This window comes from Quercus lobata, chromosome 10 (assembly GCF_001633185.2).
Source record: "Quercus lobata isolate SW786 chromosome 10, ValleyOak3.0 Primary Assembly, whole genome shotgun sequence".
In the NCBI taxonomy this organism is placed as follows: domain Eukaryota; kingdom Viridiplantae; phylum Streptophyta; class Magnoliopsida; order Fagales; family Fagaceae; genus Quercus; species Quercus lobata.
Window position 1 is genome coordinate 33,812,823 of NC_044913.1, and position 19,953 is coordinate 33,832,775.

The 19,953-nt window shown below is 35.0% G+C and overlaps 1 protein-coding gene across 1 annotated transcript; it reads right to left on the reverse strand.

Moving 5' to 3' along the window:
* Positions 1-456: 456 nt before the first annotated feature.
* LOC115963600 lies at positions 457-14,856 on the reverse strand. Its single transcript, XM_031082669.1, has 12 exons — positions 14,513-14,856; positions 13,210-13,478; positions 13,051-13,125; positions 12,905-12,963; positions 12,644-12,779; positions 12,005-12,101; positions 11,825-11,891; positions 10,832-10,930; positions 5,669-5,758; positions 3,241-3,395; positions 1,175-1,276; positions 457-1,000 (listed from the first exon to the last, which is right to left on the reverse strand). Exons 2-12 carry the CDS (start codon positions 13,454-13,456, stop codon positions 850-852), a joined length of 1,278 nt encoding a protein of 425 aa, XP_030938529.1. The 5' UTR covers positions 13,457-13,478; positions 14,513-14,856; the 3' UTR covers positions 457-849.
* Positions 14,857-19,953: the final 5,097 nt, after the last annotated feature.

Here is a 19,953-nt window from a genome sequence, read left to right on the forward strand (position 1 = left end):
GAATAACTAAACTATAAAAGTAACTATTATATTAATGTCTATTACAATCTAAAAATGTACCCTAAGTTTTAATGGGGCCAGAACCCTTATAACTTAACCAGCACTTTTTTAGTATTTCGAAAAGAAACACCCACAATTCGAATCCCCCCCTCTCGCCATATAACTATTGAATATAAAAAAAGACTTCGTGGAGGGAAGCCGATAAGCTAAGCCAATGCTTTAAAATTGGGCTTGGCCCTCACCCCAGCCAACGACCGACATCCTTCTTGGCTTCCACCTTAGCCCTAGCCAACAACCACCTTTCTCCGTTTGAGAGTTTGTGCTTGTGACAACTTTTGTTTGTACATTTTCCAATTAACAGAAAAAGTTTGCAAGGTTGACCAAAATTTTACAAGGAAACAAACACTAGAAAAGGATGATAGTGTTTTCCAAAAAAAAAACGTTTTACAACGAAACTGACAAAACATATTCCCTTCATTATGCAGTGGTCAGATTGTACAAAGCTTTTCTATCAAACAAATTAACCGTACTGGCTTCACTTTATTAAACAAAAGGCATAATCACATTATTTGGGATTGGCAAATAAATCGTTTTTTCTTTTCTCTGGTGGGAACAATTTACACACAACAGTAACTTGTACAAAGCTCTATCACAGGGTAGGTCATGGACTTCGTGGGAGCCAAGGGACAAGAAAAAACTCGATGAAAAACAAAAGAAAAAGAAATCAACAGCTCAACTGGACCTTGGAGCACAACAATTGAAGAATAGCAGTCCACCCGGTTTAGAAGGCCTTTCCATGTTTAAGATTGGCCCCTTTGCCTCTGTAATCTGAAAAAATATCTTGAGGGCCTATCTTCTATCACCCTTCACCTGGTTGGAGCCAACATGCCCTCTGTTTATGTTCTCCTCATTCCAAGAAGGGTGCACCGTAGGAAGTAGATAGTCATCAGGTTTCAGGGCCAAAGCAAAGTCGGGCAATGTTGGTGCTGTCTCCATGATTCTGCAATCAAGATTACATGATCATTGTGAACCTTCATCAATCAAGACGTATTAAAATATATATATATATATATATATATATATCTCCCCCCACCCGTTTTCTTTCTTTACCCACACCAGTCCATCAAATATAAGGAAAAGCATCAGACTTATTTCCACTTGAGCAAAAACGTACCTTTCATGAGAGTACAGATCACGATTTATCCGAACCTTGCTTGAAGTATCTTTTGGAATTTTCTCGGAGAGATACTTCATGGTCCCCCAAAGCGGTGGATTTCTACAAGGAATGCAAGTGAGGCCACACAATCCACATATTTCCATCATTTATAAAAATTAAAACAAAATATAATAGTAATTTAAAAAAAAAAAAGCTAAAAACAAATTGTCTTATAATAATTAATTGCTGGAATTATGACAAACAAGATCCTCACCAATTAACTCAGTATGAAACAAAAGGCACAAAGGGTTGGTGATTGGAATCATCTGCCACAATCTAAGGCTTTATGTAAAATTACTATTATTTGATGAAAGTGGAATGACCAGAGTTACATGACTTTCCACTATAGTAGACATGTCAAATGATATATTAATCTAAAATATTTTCAATATGTATATATGTTAATAATTAATCTAAGGTCTAGGAGAGTTTTGAACACACAATTAGAATCCATTAAGAATGAACAACCTAGAGCGCACATAGAAATAGGCAACTCTTCTTGGGACTTAGGCTTCAAATGCTTTTCCTGGGGAAATCACCTCTTCCTTAGGGACTAAAGATTTATGGTAAGATTTGACTTCATACCACCTATGTCTAGATGCAGTCCAAGAAAGAGGATAAGGACTCCAACTCTCAATCTTGAACTGTTCTGATTAAATTCAAAGCCCAGTGTATAGTGTCATTAGGAAACTGCATATGATCCACAACAAAAGCTTTCATATTACATTTGAGGTGAAACAGTTCTGGGAAAGCCTTCCTTTAAAGAGAGATCATCGCAACATTTATCGTACCAAAATTTAACTTTGATACCATCATCCACCTCAAACTTAATGAACATAAAAAGTTTTCCTAATCTCTCTATATATATTTCGATAGACTAACACCATTAGGTCCATTAACAACAGTAGTGCATCACCCTGTCCACAAAGTCACAACTTCCGTATATAATTGACACATATATCTACTTTAAAACTTGCTGCATGAACCATAGTTTTACCAACCCAAAGTTCTGGGCAGATGACATGATTGTGATCCAAGTGACTGGAGCTGTCCAGGTTTTTATTTTTATTTTTTATTTTTATATAAATATCTGTCCAGTTTTTAGACACTAATATCCATATCATAACATTAGTAGAAGTAGTTCAAAATAACATGTTAACTAAGTAATAAGACTACGATTTCATAAAGAACAAAAGAATACATGTGGTTGATCCTGAATAATCTGTTGAGGATCCATAGCCAACCCCAAAAACTTGCTTTGTTGTTGTATGCATATCATAAGTTTTCTACAAGTTTGAGGGCAGACTCTACATTTGCATTATGCTGATTGCAGACCAATATGATATGTCACCATAGAACAACTGACAGCTGCAGCTCTAAGGAAAATATATAGCCCCTTGTACTTGTGTCCAAGAGTGCTACTAGCATAAATCATATGAAAGAAACTTATGACAGGATTTTGAGTAAGTTTATGTCTCTCTCCTCTCAAATTCCAAAATCTATGAAATTTCTTTGAATTTGTTCTTAATTTATTCAATTACTCAGTGACTTCAACATTGAGAAAAGAGCCTACATATTACAATATAAGATAAATAAAGATAATCAACAAATACCTTGAACTGGCATTAAGTGAACTGTGAATAAAAAATTACTATTTTAGTATAATTTTGTATATTGGAACTGAAACACTACCAATGCAACTAGGAGAAGCCTAAGAAGAAGCAACTTTAGAAGAGATATCAAGACTACTTAGGACCTTACATGATCAGTTATAGTGTGTGTCAGCTTTCATGAATTATTATTTATCCTCCTTTTAAACACAAGATGATAATTATATTTATTTCAAAAAGTTAGCTATGGCGTATGAGAAGAAAAACTCCTACAATGATTAAAAAGGTAGTAAACAATTTATCTACTACCGCTCACAAATGTATTTTCAGTAAAACATCATCTCTTTTTCATCTTTTTTTTTTTCCCTTCTATTTTGGTGATAACAAACAGATCATTTACTAACTGCTGATTACCTTGACAGAGGAAGAGCTGTATTAAATGCCTCACATGCCTTCTTACTTTCTTTGAAATACTCATCGGCTGCTTGCAAAGCAGCCACAGCCATCCCATGGGATTTCTCTGTGTTCCCCTCATCCAGGATCAGACCATGATAATAATATGCTGCAGCCTGGTAAAATTTTAAGGAACAAGAAAATAAGCTTGTAACACTTAGGTTTGAACAGCTTCAATACTCAATTAAGAAATCATATAGGGAATATGTCATTCTGTCAATATTGGTGGTCAAACTTATGTGGAATGTCCATATCCAAATGTCAGATTGTATAAACCAAATATAATCAGGTAACCTGCAACATACATACAAGCATATTTATGTAGCAAACTACCACACCTCAATGACTAAATATTATCTGAAGCCTAGATATTTAGCTTCCAAACTGCATACCATTTTCACTTTCAGACTTGGAGAATAATTCTGAAAGAAACCTGTACTGATCATGAAATAAAGACTAGAGCTGAATGTGCTAACACAGCTGAAAGTAGGAGATTGAAATTGTGCAAAACACGGGATGGTTTGTCCTATTCAGATACTCATGACCAAGAAGTACTGCACTCTCTATTGGATAGACCATGAAAGGAGAAGGAAATCTGGAATGCCAACGGGCACCATTCAGTGAGCATTCTCAATTTTATGCCTTGAAGATCTTTACCCCAGATTAATTATTCTACACTTTCAGACGGGAGAAAAATGATCCCTAATCCTGCATAGATTAATTTTTTTAATTCATAGCCAATAGTAGTCCTGAATAGTAGCCGATGCTATTTTTTTTTTAATCATTTTCACTCAATTGGTCTATCCCTTCACTACCCCATGGCAGCTCCACATATATTGGAGATTTCTGAAAGAGAATCCATTCCTCAACTGAAATACTTGACTTCAATTACAATTATTTCTGATAAACTACCACTTATCCCAAAAACATAGGTTGTTAGGAAAGAATGAATTTAATCACTTAACCATTACTCTCACACTTCACCTCTCATGTGGGTCCAGATGGGCTCAATAGGTGGGGCCCAAGAATCAAATTGACAGTCATCTATTGACAACACAATAAAGACCTGTCAGTTCCTAGGGACACCTGGCCTAAAACCTATATGAATACCTAGTGACATGAGAGAAATTAGACAAATATGACAATTCATCAGCTAAATATAGGAAATAAAAGAGACCAAGCTGGAAATTTTAGTAACTATTGACATATTTACCAAATCCATTAAAAAAAGATCTTAAGATATCACTAAGCAAAAGTATTTGAATCATTGGACACAAGATCTCTTCCCCTAAGTAAAATGTTATACATTATACAGGAGTTTGCTATATATCACAAACATGTCTTTCAAAACATAAATCTCCAATTATGTCTTTACCACATATCAACAGCAAAATGTAATGAGGAGCAATAGGATCAATAGCATAATGCATAAAGTGAACTGAAATTCCCCATATCAATGGCACAATGTAATAAAGTGCAACTGGGTTTCTTGACCTTGAACCTACTAGCAGAAACATGTATGCATTTCAAGTTTCTATTTCATTTTTCTACTCACACTCAAGCATCCTCAAGTTCAAGAGATTAGCACTTGGTGACAACTACCTATCTTAGTCATGGTATTAGAGGCCTTCAATACAATTCATTGAAAAGAAATATAGTGATTAAGGAATATTGTGAGATGTAGATAGAATCTTTAAAGCATCCAATATATGATATTGCCCAACATGAATTTTATTTTAAAACTTGGTCCAATTAATGCTCTTAGAGGACTTCATCGAAAAGGCATATTGTGATACATATATACATCTATAAAGCATCCAGTCTGTGTAAAACACAAACTAAGTTTGATTTAAAAATTAGTCTAATTCATGATATTAGGAGTGCCCTCAATATAACATATATAGAGAATGTACAGTAATATAGACTTTCCTTTTGAAAGCTTCTTTTTTCTTTCTTCCTTCTTTTGTGGTTACCATCAATTTGAGTCTAAATCCACTTGCATCAACTTATAATTTGGATGGTTAAATTCAGTGGCTTCTCTTTTATTTCACAAAGCTCTTTAGAATCAAGTGAGGACCTTGTCCAATGAGCTGAATAGCCTCTAATATATTTGAAAGGTAAGTGTATGTTTCTAACTGAACATGCCTCAACAGTAAAGTAAATTTCCCTTCATATGCCATAAGTTAAAAGTGTAAGTCTAATTTTCCTGTGAAAGTTTTTGTGCAATCTAATATAATGAGAAGCAATCATAACATGTTTATAGACAATCAAGTCATACATGTGACAACACCAAAGTTGGAAAGCAGATTAAGAAATAAAGACAATTAGAGAGATCTGTGCATAACAACAAGGAAGACTTAAAATAGACACAAAAGAAATAATAAACTACCTTTGCTTCAATATATTTCCACTTCACAAAGAGTCGATGTTTTTCCCCCCAACCATTTGTTAATGGAAGGTTCATCAAGTTATCTTGAGCCTGCAAAGAGAACAGCATCAATAAAAAGCAATATATATGTCCAGAAAAACCAATTGCACCTACATTTAACAAAAGGTAATTTAATTACTAATTGAATGATATACATAATTCTTGAGAAACAAAGTGAACACTTAAAAAAAGATTTATTTTGGTAAAACATACGTTATCACTATGAAACCAACCAAATATGTGAAATGTGCCAATAGCAGGTTTCCAAAGCCAAGAAGTACAAAATCATAAATATCTCATCCCCATCATATATCATGAAGTAAAAACAACAGCAATCACTTAATATCAGGGGAAACAAGGAGTATCTAAATTAGGATTACATGAATGAGGAATATGATGCAGGAGCACAATTTTCGGAATTTTTTTTCAGATTTTCATTGGATTGTATGCTACTTTAAGTTTTTTTATTTATTTAGTTTGAGTTCAAGTAGGGAAGCCTAAGGTTTACAGGGCTGTTCTAGGTGGTGAATCCTAGGCTTTCCTTGATGCGGGAGACGCAAGAAAATTATTATTTAGTATTATTTATGTTTGCTAGTCAATTGTATTTTTATGTTTTAGGTTTTATTAGTTTATTGGGTTATTAGTATTTTAATTTAGAAGCAAGGGTATTTTTGTAATAAGGCAATTAGGGTTTCCTAGCCAATAAGGGTATTTTTGTAATAAGGCAATTAGGGTTTCCTAGCCAATTAGAACTAGGGTTTAGTAATCCTTTATAAGCAACCTATTGTACTCCTTGAGGAGATAGTTGATATTTTGATGAATGAAAATAATGGCCGTTTGGTCTTTCTTTGGTCTGGTGCTGACTCCAGATCTACCCTAGGTGCTGACTCCTAGTGGTTTCCCCGCTTGGTGCTGACTCCAAGCAAGGCCTAGGTGCTGACTCCTAGGTCATATCCTTTATTTTTCCGTTATTTCAATTTTGTTCTGGTTGTCCTGCGTCAGTTTTGGTATCAGAGCAAACACCGATCCGTTTGAAGCATCATCGCAAGTCAATCCAGAACCAGACAAAAAAAAAAAAAAAAAAAAACTTTCACCGTATATTTTCCATTACCAGAAAAGCCAGCCACCACAACCCACAGACAGCAAAAAAAAAAAAAAAAGTAACCCACGCAAGACCCATCAGCCACCAGCCACCGGAACCCACAAATCAACACTCACCGCCGCAAGACCCAGCCGCCAAAACCCATTGTCGACCCACCGCTGCTGAGATTGATGATCAATTGCCGCTACTGAGATTGACGAGCCACAGTCGCTGCCAAGATCCGAGACAAGCAGCCACCCGTCGTTGTCTGCGCCTCCTACACGCCGCCACCAGCGTCAGTCCCCTACGCCGGCAGAGGACTCTCATCACAGAGAAAATATATATATATATATATATATTTTTTTTTTTTTTTTTCTTTCTCAGTTTTGAGTCTGTTGTTTGTTTCTTTAGTTCAGTCTCAGTCTGTAACTTCTTCTAAGTTTTAAGTCCTTCGTGTACTGTATTTTATTATTTTTCATTTAAAAAAAAAAAAAAAAAAAAAAAAGACCAAGCAGAGTCCAGGCCCGTGACAGACCAGTCCAAGCCCAGTTCCAGCACTACCTGTCCAGAGAACATCATAGCAGCCCAGGTTCTTGTTCCAACTCCAAACTATTCTTTGACACACTATTTTAGAGAATCATGGACATATTAGAAGCACCTTATTTTGATGGTTATGAAACTTATCCACGAGATTTTGTCAACTGGATGAATGGGATGGAGCGATTCTTTGAGCAAGCAAATTTTGCAGATAACATAAAGGTTAGGTATGCCAAGTTGAAGTTAATAGGTAAAGCACAAAGGTTTTGGGAGAATCTTGAACGTTTCCGCTATATGGATTATGAACCTGCCATTACTGTGTGGGAAGATATGAAAGAAAAACTTTGTGATGAGTATTTGTCACCATACTATCGAGCTAAGTATCTACCCCAATTTCAGTGTGGTACTTTTCAAGTTGAAGCAAATGTGATGAATCCTCATCCTCATCCCATATCATGTCCTCAGTACACTTTTGAACAATCTACCAAGGAATTATCTACCAGGAAAGCAACGGAATTAACTGTAAAGCCCATGAAAGAGATTCAAGACAAGATTGCTCAGATGAAGCAAATGAAGACTCAACTTGATTCAATTGGGAAGCCAAGGATAATTGATCACAATAAACTTATTACTGCCCCCATAGAAGACAACATTGATGGTGATATCTTGGTCGTGGAGAATCCTCCAGCAACACCAAAGCCTAATGTTGACATAGACGTACATGCCTCGACAAGTGTTGCTTTAACAAGCGTGCAAGGAAATGAATCTATTGAAGAACAGCAAGGTGAAAAGATGGCGCCTAAAGAGAGTATTGTGTTAGAGGGTGAACATGATGTGAAAGTTGGAGTTGTTGAATGTGCTTCTAATCAACCCTCCACAGTCCTTGAAGATCTACATCTTGGTGAAGTCGAAGAGGTTAAAACAACATTGCTCCCTATGGTTCATAAGGTTCAAGAAGAGATTATACTGATTCCACACATTGATTTTGTTATTCCAAATGAGTTTGATGTGGTGGAATTCAAGGTTTTTGTTTTCCCTGTGCTCCCTAAGGTGATTTCAGACTTGAAGCAAGTGTTATTTATCAGCATCCTAATCCTTCAATGCTTTAAAACTCGAGATCGAGTTTTCTCCAACCAGAGGAGAATGATGCGGGAGACGCAAGAAAATTATTATTTAGTATTATTTATGTTTGTTAGTCAATTGTATTTTTATGTTTTAGGTTTTATTAGTTTATTGGGTTATTAGTATTTTAATTTAGAAGCAAGGGTATTTTTGTAATAAGGCAATTAGGGATTCCTAGCCAATAAGGGTATTTTTGTAATAAGGCAATTAGGGTTTCCTAGCCAATTAGAACTAGGGTTTAGTAATCCTTTATAAGCAACCTATTGTACTCCTTGAGGAGATAGTTGATATTTTGATGAATGAAAACAATGGCCGTTTGGTCTTTCTTTGGTCTGGTGCTGACTCCAGGTCTACCCTAGGTGCTGACTCCTAGTGGTTTCCCCGCTTGGTGCTGACTCCAAGCAAGGCCTAGGTGCTGACTCCTAGGTCATATCCTTTATTTTTCCGTTATTTCAATTTTGTTCTGGTTGTCCTGCTTCATTCCTGCATCAAATTCTACCGAAAATAAGTTTTAGAAACAGAACCTAACCCCATGTGGATACATGAAAATCTTGTCTAAAAGAAGAGCAGAAAAATTCCTCTAAAATATCAATCCTCAAAAGTCACAGCTTAACCAAAAGTTCCATCGGATATGGATTAGTTAGCAAGAGAAAATTAATGAATAAAAAGACAAAATGATCATCCAAGAAAATGTATTTCGAGTAGTAATACAGTAGGCTCCAAAAGGCATATGAACTAAATTCTGAGAGTAGATAGCCATTAGTAAATAAAGAAGGATAAAAAGCTCAAAGATCATTCTGCTTAGCTACAGTAGAACTGAGTGACTAGGTCTGAAAAGGAAGTATATATTCTATTAGTTACAATAATACATTAATAGGAGTAAATTCATTTCTGAAAACTGTAAGCCTACTAGCCAAAGCTAATGTCAGCAGAATACATCAGATTTATAAACACTTCCAAAATCCTACCTGAAAGGGATCCAGATACAATGTCATTTTGATTTCAAATGGGTAAATTGGGCAAGAACGAACCTAAGAACAGAAAAAGAATGCTTTGTGCTGGGATAGGGCTGGGGGAAGGTTTTTGTCTGACCTATAGCCTTTTATCCAAAGTTCCCCTTCCACTTGGTGCTTTGGCATTCTATTAAGCTGAGGGTATCAGTAGAAAATTAATTAATTTCCATTCTCATTGCTCACATGGGATACTTTTCTAAAGGACAAGGTTAATCATTGTCTCATTAGCATTCACAAACTTTTTTTTTTTTCTATATTACAGAAAGACCCCTTCTTTTACCCCTCTATTCCAAGGTTAAACTGATAAACCACAATCACTAATAGGTTTGCAAAGTTTTGATAAAGCAAACCTAACACAGACGCAGACACACACACCCTCTCCTGTCATCCTTTCAGAAAAAGAGGAACCTACTCACAAGCCAGTATTCTTTAGCATTCTGCGCTTCTGGCTGGTTGTAAGTGACTGGTAGTAAGTGTTACCTGGACCAGTGAAACAACCAAAATGGATAAAATCTGGACTTCATAGAATATGGCAATGGCAAATAGTACAAATTGTTGAGCAAATCAATTCAGCCTTCTAGCATGGACTGTAGGGCTACAACCTACAACTATCCATGCTCAACTCGAGATCAAAAGTTCATGTTTGAGCTCTAGAAACCAGAAATCTACTCAATTACCGCTTGATTAAATAAAGAGTTTGATCTTGAACTTGAGCTCTAGCTTAGATTGTGAAATTTAAAGCCACACGCATACACTTGAAGATCATAAGAGCATGAAATGACTGACATTTTCAACCAAATAAACAATGAAGACAAAACAAATAATGGAAGTAACTGAATATATTTGAGTTTCCAACCATGTAGGCACACACGAGTATTGATTTCACAATTCAGAACAAGCTTACAAGCTTTATGCATGCAGTTATATAAAATTTGAAAAAGAAAAAAACATATTCCATATGCATCTGTGACACTAATAATGGAAGTCCTTATTCCCAGTGTGTTGTCCCTATTATTAATTATTGTTCATAAGTGATTTCTTAACGAAGATGCTATAAATACATTTACTATCAGAACTGTAAACTACATAAATAAAGTGGGTGTTAAAGTATAAGAGATTAGAATTTCTACCCAAATAATAAAATAAAAAGAAGAAACCTTGTAACATATGTTGCAGAAAAGACGCTCTGATGGCATCCTGCCATGGATCAAAATTAAAGTGCTGACAAAATATAGATTTAGTGATTACTAAAGCCTATTCACTCTATGGATATTAAACAATTATATATACAATCCAAAGAACAAGAAGAAGCAACAGCAGCATGGAAAATTTAAGCAGACAATCAATAGTAAAAAGTCATTATGTTCATACCTGCTGCCAGTACTTCACCATCTCACATGCAAGTCTTCGCTTTACTGCAAGAGTAGCTTTGGTACTATCAATTGCCATTCCAAGTTGAATGTCAACACCCTACGTAATACATTGGAAATATCATTGGTGCAAATAAAATTTAAAATAAAAAATAAAAACAGAGCTAGGTGGGGAGAACAAAAAAAGAAATTCCAAGTCCGCCTTGATCAAGTCTTAAGAGCAGACACTTCGTTCAACAAAAATACTTAAAAATAGAACCATAGAAAAGCCGCCCCTCCCAAAACCCTACATACATAGGTAGGACCAACAATAGTTATAATCTTTTAAAAGGAAAGTGCCTTGGTGTGGACACAAGATACAGGCGCCCCCAATGACACCCATTTACGGATGTTGGCACCAAAGACTGCCCACCCAATGACTTTGTGGATGGACAATTAAAATCTGCTGCCAGTTGAGCCTGATTGAGTAAATAGATCTTATTTAGGGACTATATTTATTTTCTTTAATGTAATTGGTTAAGAAATTGTTATATTTCCTTTCTTGGTTAAGAAAATAACCCCAAATCAAGCCATTTTTTACTTATCAAAACTCTAAATCTCCACATACTTTGTTCTAACAAATAACCATCAAATAATTCATCAATCCACCTTTTAATTCATAACACAACCCCAAAACCCTTTCTTCAACAACTCTAAATCCTATTTCCACAAATTCTCCTAAACCTTAACCCACTACAACCAAACAGACAATTCCCAAATTATCCCACATCATCCCCACTGGCAAAAGCCAAATGAATCGCTCCAACTTTTGAGGGGGAAAAAATATTACTAACTGGATAGCATAAACCTCATTTATGGAGATCGTTTAAATATTATGCAAACAGGTGTTTCTCATCTCTATCTTTCTCATCTTTATCAGGAAAATATCAAATTATAAGTATGAAATCTTGAGATATAACCACCCCAACTATTCATCCAAAGAAAGAGTTTGCACCTGTCCTAATGCTTGTAGGCTAAGTGCTCGAAGAACGCCTTCTGCTAGGTCAACTGGAAGATTTCTCCTAAAATAAAAAAGCAGTCAAACAAGTAAGAACAACCCTACAAAAACATGAAGCTGGTCAAAGTAAAACTCAAAGGCAGTTGTAATTAGCGAAAGTCTTTCACCCATCTAAACCTGAGTTCAGCAGACAACTGTGGGAGAACATGTCGGACAGCACAATCTAGGTATCCTGCTGCCTTCAAAAAAATGTCAACGGAAGCACGTCTACTCTCTGCCACCAAGAACCAAACTGACACTTCATTAGTAGGATTGAACACAAGTAAAAAAAGAATAAGCAGCCTCCAAGCTTGAAAGACCAACCATCACATAAGGAGAAATTTAATTGGTATAGTATTTGCTTACAAGATGAAACAAATGGTTTGTTACAGGAAAGATTGTATATCCTTGACAAACAGAGAACAAACTCCTACATAAGTTGACGCAAAAACTGGGGGGGGGGGGGGGGTGGTGGGGGAGTGATGGGAGGGCTTCCACACATCACCAAATTTAATAAAAATTTCCCTAAACCATTGAAGACTATTAGGAATAAAAATACGTTCAAAAGTTTGATATTAGTCTTCTGAAATGTTGAACAAAGAGAAAAACTTTATTAAAAAAAAAAAAAAAAAAAGACCAAAATAATTCTATTATAAATTTGGAACCAGATGTTTCTCTATTATAAGTTTATACATGATAGCCAATAAAATTTTTACAAATAAATAACAAAATTAGAGATCACAATAACTCAAGCAAAAAGTTTTGCAGTAAAACTACCTTCTGATACCTTTGGCTGGTAACCATCGGCAGATGTTCTTGGGAGAAGTAATAAGTTGGCCTGTGATAATGATAGCATTGCCATCAAGTGCAAAACTGACAACACCTCATACCAAGCATTAGACATGCCTGTTTCCTGCAAAAGTATTGATCCATATAAAAAACATCAATTCCACTGAACGGAGGAGGGATGTAATGACAACTAGAAATGAAAGGCAGAACAGAAATTTGAAAATTGATAGATTAGTCCTATACTCCCACCTCTGCGTCATCCTCCTGATTTACCCATACAAATTGTACCTTGTATTGTAGATGGCTTCCTGCAAATAACAGATAAGGGCTACTATTATGAATTATCCATAACAGTTAAAACATTCAAATCATAGTGGCACTAATGCACGCTTTACCATCTTTAACTAGTCCTAAAAGAACAGGCAAGTAATCTTCCAGAGCCTGCAAAAGATCAGCTAAGGTTGAACCTCCTACAAACAACAAAATTATCCAATGTTTCAATAACTGAGGTCTCACAATTAGTAAAGCAATATCAAGTTTTTTCTATAACAAACCATGTTGGGTTTTTCTCCTAGTTCTTGTAACTGTAGGACCTTCTTGACCAGCCATTACAACGATACGAGTTCTCAGAGCAGATAGGCGCTCCACTAAATTCTTGGACAAGTGATCACCCAATGATTGGGAGAAATCAACAGGTTTAGGAATCCGAAAACCAGGAACATACACAGAAACATCCCCAATATTCCCTGGCCTCCTCCTATTTCCACCAGTATCCTTTGGTGTTGACAATAGGCATCCCATATTCAAAGACTTTTTACAATCTCTGCCAACCCAAATAAAGTAAAGTCAATCAGCTTCAATGGCATTAAGTTTCCTTACATATATTCATAGAAAAAAAAAAAAGAAAAAAAAGAAATTTACAAATGGGGGCACATGTAACCTCTCTCTCAAGTCTCAAATGATAAATTAAGGGGTATTTCAGTCAAAGTGTAAAGAAGGTAGACAACACTCACAAGGAAGGTGGAAGATTTTGAAAACAAAGAACAAGAAGCAAGCCATAAAGATTGAGTAATTAATTAAAATGGCAACCAACAAAGCAAAAGTAGTAGTAGGTTACTCAGTACTCACGAGCAGCATTCAAATGACTCCTACTAGAACTATCCATGTGTTTGATAGAAAATGATATTGCAGCTGCTTTTTTCTTTTTCTTACTTGTAGTATTTATTCAAAATAATAAATTGCCTCTTCACTATCTTCCCCATAAAGGGATTAGTAGTTCTTTTTTAAATAAAATAAAATAAATAAAAATAAAAATCAACTATTGAACCCACCTTCTTTTTTTTTTTTTTTTTTTTTTTTTTTTTTTTTTTTTTTTTTTTTTTTTTTTTTAAATCATCTAGTAGTTACTACTTATTTCTGCTGCAGGAAAAAAAGAAAAAAGAATCACATGGAAGGCATGAGTGATGACGGTGTTGAGTTTTTTTTTTTCCTTTTTTGGTCAAACTTTTAACTTGTTTTCTATATTGAAACTATTGTAAAGGTAGGAAACACCCGTGCACCTCGTTGCTCTTCTAAAACTCTATAGTCTATACGCAACTTCATAATAATATCTCAATCTCAAACAAATAATAATAATAATAATGTAGTTCAAAAGACCCTCCTCCAAAAAAAATACACTATATCATCAAGGAATTGCCAATTCTTCACACAGACAGACCTGAATAAACAAGCAACTGGAAATGAAAATATTCAAAAAACACAGGCTCAATTTTGATTTGAGCAACATAAATAAAACTGTTTCTGAGGAACCAAAGAGCAGAATTAATATTGAGATCGAAAAGTAAAGTGAGGGCTTACCATGAAAATTGAAACCAAGGAGAGTCAATCAAATAAAAAATTTGCCCTAGAAATTTGAAGAATCTGATTCTCAACTCAACTCACAGGCGACACAGCACTCTCTGCTTCTGATTCTGACTCTGGCACACAATAATACAATACAATCGCCCAACTATTATTATTATTATTATTATTATTATTATACTACTAAGTACTAATAGGTCAATGTAAAAAGAGAGTGAAATTGGAAGCTTCCAATCCAATTTAATTGATAAATGAATACTTCTACAACTTCTCACACTCACTTCTCTCCTAATGTTTTGGGTTTTTCTCTTTCTATTATCTCTCTGTAGTCTGTAGTCTGTAGTCTCTTCTCTTATAGGATTTCACTTTTTATTATTATTTATAATTACTGTATTATTAGTGGCTGCCTCTGTTATCTTCCTAAATTAATAATATTAGCTAGCGTCTAAATGGCGCCCACGGCCCAACTCAAACCCATATCATATGTTGTCGTTGTTGTTGTTGTTTTTTTTTTTTTTTTTTTTTTTTTTGGGGTTACGTCACCATTACTAACTATCTTCTTTTTATTTTTTGAAGAGCCATTACTAACTATCTCTGTATATTTTTTGGGGCAATCAATGCAAGTTACAGTTATGTAGTTCCATGTACTGTAACTACTTTTTATTTTTTAATTAATATTACAGCTGAGTTTGACTTTTAAAAAAATAATAACAATAATACGTACGGAACACTTAATTTATTCAACCCAAGCTTAGAGCATTCGTATTAAAGCTTTCAAAAGCTAAAAATGTTATTTTTTAGGCTCGTTTGGTGAATGTGTTTAAAAATTGAAAATTATTGTTTAAAAATATGTGTAAAAATACGTGTAATTTTATTTAAAAACTGAAAATTGTTGTTTGAAAACACAAACCAAACACCTTCTTAACATCTTATTCCAAAAAAGCACACTACAATAAAAGTATTAGTATTAAATTTTTTAGCATTTGAGCTATAGTGGACTGCTATGCATGATAGTCCACTTTAGTTCAAATCTTATAAATATAATAATATTTTAATACAACTTTAATTAAAATATCTTTTCTCTCTCATTATTCCTCTTTTCTTCCCACCGAACTCTCGTTCACTATCTTCTCTTCTCTCTCTCACTATCTTTAATTAATGAAATGGTAAAAAATATAAAACTTTTGATGTTAGGTGTATTGTAAAGTGAGTTGTTAAAATAAATAAAATAGGTTTTTAAGATACTAATTGCTAAATTTTTGGAGATCCTTGATGAGAATGCTCTAAGAGCATTAGCGGTGGTAAAATTTGACACCACCTGCGAACACGGCACGACTCGACATGAAATTAGTAGGTTATGAGTTGAAACTTAACAAGTTCATATCATATTCGGGTTGACATGACTGACCTGTTTAAAGGGTGGCAAAATTTGACACCACCCACGAACACGGCATGACTTGACAAGAAAATAGCAAGTTATGGGTTGAGGCTTAATAGGTTTATGTCATATTCGGGTTGATACAACTGACCCATTTAATAAACGTGTCGGGTTAGTGTCCAACCCATGGAATCTGTTTAACCCGTCTGACCTATTTAATTATATGATATTTCACCAATATACCCTTCAAACCCTAGGTATATAAACTTATTAGTTATTGTGGTTTTTTTTCCTTAACATATTGTGATTAATTATTTGTGATATTGAGATATATTTTAATTTTAAATGATTATTTGTGATGCATTTACCCGTTAGTTATGAATCTTATATTTTTTTTAAAAAAAAAAAATTGGTTTTTCATAATTTAGATCAATTTGGTTAATACTAATTTTTTTTTTTTTTTCACTTTGATAAAATCTGGTAAATGGATCCACACGACTGGCTCGTTTAATAAACAAGTTGTATTACGGTTGAGGAATTTTGACCCGTTTAATAAACATGTTGGGTTAGTGTTGATCCATACAGTTGAATACTCATTAGTCAACACGATACGAACCCAACACGCGAACATGAATTGCCACCCCTAAAGAGCACTAGAAAAAAAATCTCTCACATCAGATATTCTAAATGCTAAAAGACTTAGCATGGATGAACAACATCGTTCTAAATTTGGAATGATACAGACACAAAAGCTAAAAAAAATATTACCATTTTATTCTATTTCTCTCTCCTCTCTCTTCTGACATATCTCTCTCACCTGTTATCTCTCTCAAGTCTCACCCATCTGCCTCTTTTTCTCTTAGCCCTTCTTTCTCCTCTTTCTATTTCTCTTAGCCATTCTCTCTCCTTTCTCTATCATTGTTTTTAATTCAATCTTTCCCTCTCTCTCTCTCTCTCTCTCTCTCTCTTCATACAAAAACCAAGCCCTCTCTCTCCTCTCGTATCTCTTCTCCTCTACCTCTTCATCTTCTCCTCTTTTCTCAAATTGACACCGCCTCCTCCCAGTCTCTCTCTTCAAATACTCAACCCTCGCTTTTCTCTTTCCTCATCTCCCTCTTTGTCTACTCCTCTTTTCTCAGCCCTCTGTCTCCTCCTCAAATTGGTGCTGCACTTCAACCTCTTCACCAATACCAAAAGTTCTTTGGGTGTTTGGGTCACTCTCTCCTCCTCAAATCGGCGTTGCACTTCACCTCTTCACCAATACCAAAAGTTCTTTGGGTGTTTAGGTCAGATCGATGACAATGGTTTGTAGGGTTTTTTTTTTTTTTTTTTTTTTGTGATTTTGGTTTAGTGGTTTTATGAAGATTTTGGTTTTTTTTTTTTTTTTGGTGGTAATTTTGGTTGGTTGGTGAATTTTGGGCAATGATGGTGGTGGTTTGGTGTTTTTTTGGGTTGTATCATGGTGGTTGTTTTTGGTTAGTTCACAGTGGGAATAAGGTTCTAAGAGAGAGAGAAAAAGAGAGAGAGAGTTTTTAGGTTTTAGATAGTGACATCAGACACATACGATGGTTGTTTTGGTGTTTCGGGTTGGGTCACAGTGGAAATGAGGTTCTAGGTACATAGGTGAGAGGGTTTTTGGGTTAGACAAAGTTTAGCCACTGTTTTCAGACCCGGACCGGACCGAGAGGTCGGACCATGAAAACTGAGAACTGGATTGAAATCTAGTTTTTTAAGCATAGAGATCCGGATATATGTGGCAATTCCGTGAACCCCTAAAACTAGGGTTGGATCGCACGGTTCATGCAAAACCGGTGGCAAGAACCGTGCGGTCCAACCCCTTAGCAATTTTTTTTTTTAAACAACTTAACACAATTTTATTCTACTTAATTAAATTATCCATCTCTTACAAGGAATAAAAAAAATTATAATTAAAATCTTTCAAAGATATTCAACTTTACTTCAAAAATTAATCATAAATTTTAATGCTTTCATGATTATTATTTTATTTTATTAACTTTCTTATTTAATTATTAAATAAATGCTTGAAAATCATTAAATTTCCCTCACATATAGATATATTAGTCAATTTTGCTAGTTTTATAAATTTAATATCTATATTTAGGTTTTAATTAATTATTAAATTAATTATGACATCGTCACGGTTCGACCTCGGTTCAACCTCAAAAACCTTGAACCTCTCCCTTTTACGGTTCAATGAACGGTCCGAGTTTCAACAACTATGAACGTTTAAACCCCCAATTTACAAATAACCAATTCAAGCTTAATATCAAACAATTAATGTGCGGAATATGAATATAAACTTAATACAGAATTGATAAACAATCTAAACCAAATAAAATCACATCCACAGCAGAAATTAAATGGAAAAGATTAAGGGAAGAGAGATGCAAACACAAGGACAACACTCGATGTGTTATTGAAGAGGAAATTGAAGCCCTTTGCGTAAAACCTCTCCACCGCCCTCCAAGCGGTAAATAATCCACTAAAGAATGTAGTTGGGATACATGAACAACAGAAGACCCTCCAAACCTAATCTATCCAATGTACCTATGCCCTCCAAACTCCTACTCCAATAAGGTTACGTCAAACCTATTTCTTCTTTATCTTACTGGATTCCGCTACTTGACCATAGTATCAACCAATATGAAATTGGTCCCTTCTTAACTGCTTCCCAAACACCAAATGACCTTCTCACAGATATGGGTATGGTGAGAAAAGATTTTGGTAATGTACCTCTCAAGGATTTGACAATGGAAAGGAAGAGAGTAGAGGAATTTGAAGAGTCTCTAAGTGAAGATTGTAGATGAATCAATCTTGTTTTTCTCTAGGGTTTCTCTCTCAAAATTCTCTCTGAAAGCTCTCTGAATATCGTGGGTATAAGGATATATATATAGTAGGGTGAGAAGGAATGTGAAAAGTCAGTTTTTCCCAAACAGGGTGGTCTGGCGACTTGACCTCGCAACTGGGTTGAGTCACGAGTTCAAGCCGCGAGCTAACGGCCTGGCCAGCCTGGGACTTTTGTCCTGTAGTGCAACAGCTGGCATGACTCTTTAGCTCCCCTGCATGCTCCACACGTGTGCCAACTTTAGCGGCTTGCCAATCGCGAGTCACCCGCGAGTCCAGCCACGAGTCTCTGCATCCTTGCACAATCTTGAGCATTTCTTCACACTCTCTCACTCACTACTCTTACATGATTCCCACCTAAATATAGGGTTACTAATTGCTAAAATACAAGCAAATTTGGCACGGAATAAAGCCAGTAAGATGGTTGATAAAATTCAACCTTACAATATATATTAAGAACAAGTTATAATAAAACATGCTAATCATACTCATGCATCAAACACAAAACATGCTAATTAACAGGGGGAAAAAAAAAAAAAAAAAAACAGAATACCTCTGGCATGAGCATGCTCTTTAGTAGAAGAATATTTTAGGATTCAAAAAAATTTATTCAACCCTTTGAAGCCTAAAATACTTCGCTTACCAAAAAAAAAAAAAAAAAACTCCCTAAGGCAAGAGCCTCCAGAATGTCTTTACATAAGGGGGAATTGAAAAGAAGAGAAAAGGCATAAATAGGGGGGTCAGAAAGTGTGAAAAGGTGTTGAATGTTGGGAGGCCTCCCCTATTTATAGAGGTTGGAATGCTTAAAAAAAAAGAAGCAAAAAACGTATGGGGCAAATCCTTAAAAAAAAAAGGAGATTTAGATAAGAGTAAGCTGATTTTTCAAATCAGAACAGGCTTCAGTATTTTGATCATATCATTTTATTCAAAATTCAGATTATGATGAAATTTTGAAAGCAGAAGGGAAATTCGATTCTCTACAACTTTTACAGAAATAGCCTAGTCCTAATTTTGAGTTATACTATGCCAAAAGTTCCTTGGAACGTGAATCTGAAATCTTCTACTTGATTAGCACGTTTTTGAAGTGTTTTCCAACTCTAAAACTGCATTTGGACGAATTTAAGAGTTATTTTCATGATAAACCTCATTCCAAAGTGATAATTAGGATTTTTAAAATAATTATTTTGAATATAAT

Bases quoted from the DNA above. Each gene is read 5' to 3' on its own strand.
- LOC115963600 (XM_031082669.1), bottom strand. From the start codon at position 13,456: ATGGGATGCCTATTGTCAACACCAAAGGATACTGGTGGAAATAGGAGG. The intron at 12,964-13,050 runs GTAAAGCGTGCA...TGTTATTTGCAG, and splicing joins TTTAGGACTAGTTAAAGATG to GAAGCCATCTACAATACAAG. The intron at 3,396-5,668 runs GTAGTTTATTAT...AAATTTTACCAG, and splicing joins GGAAATATATTGAAGCAAAG to GCTGCAGCATATTATTATCA.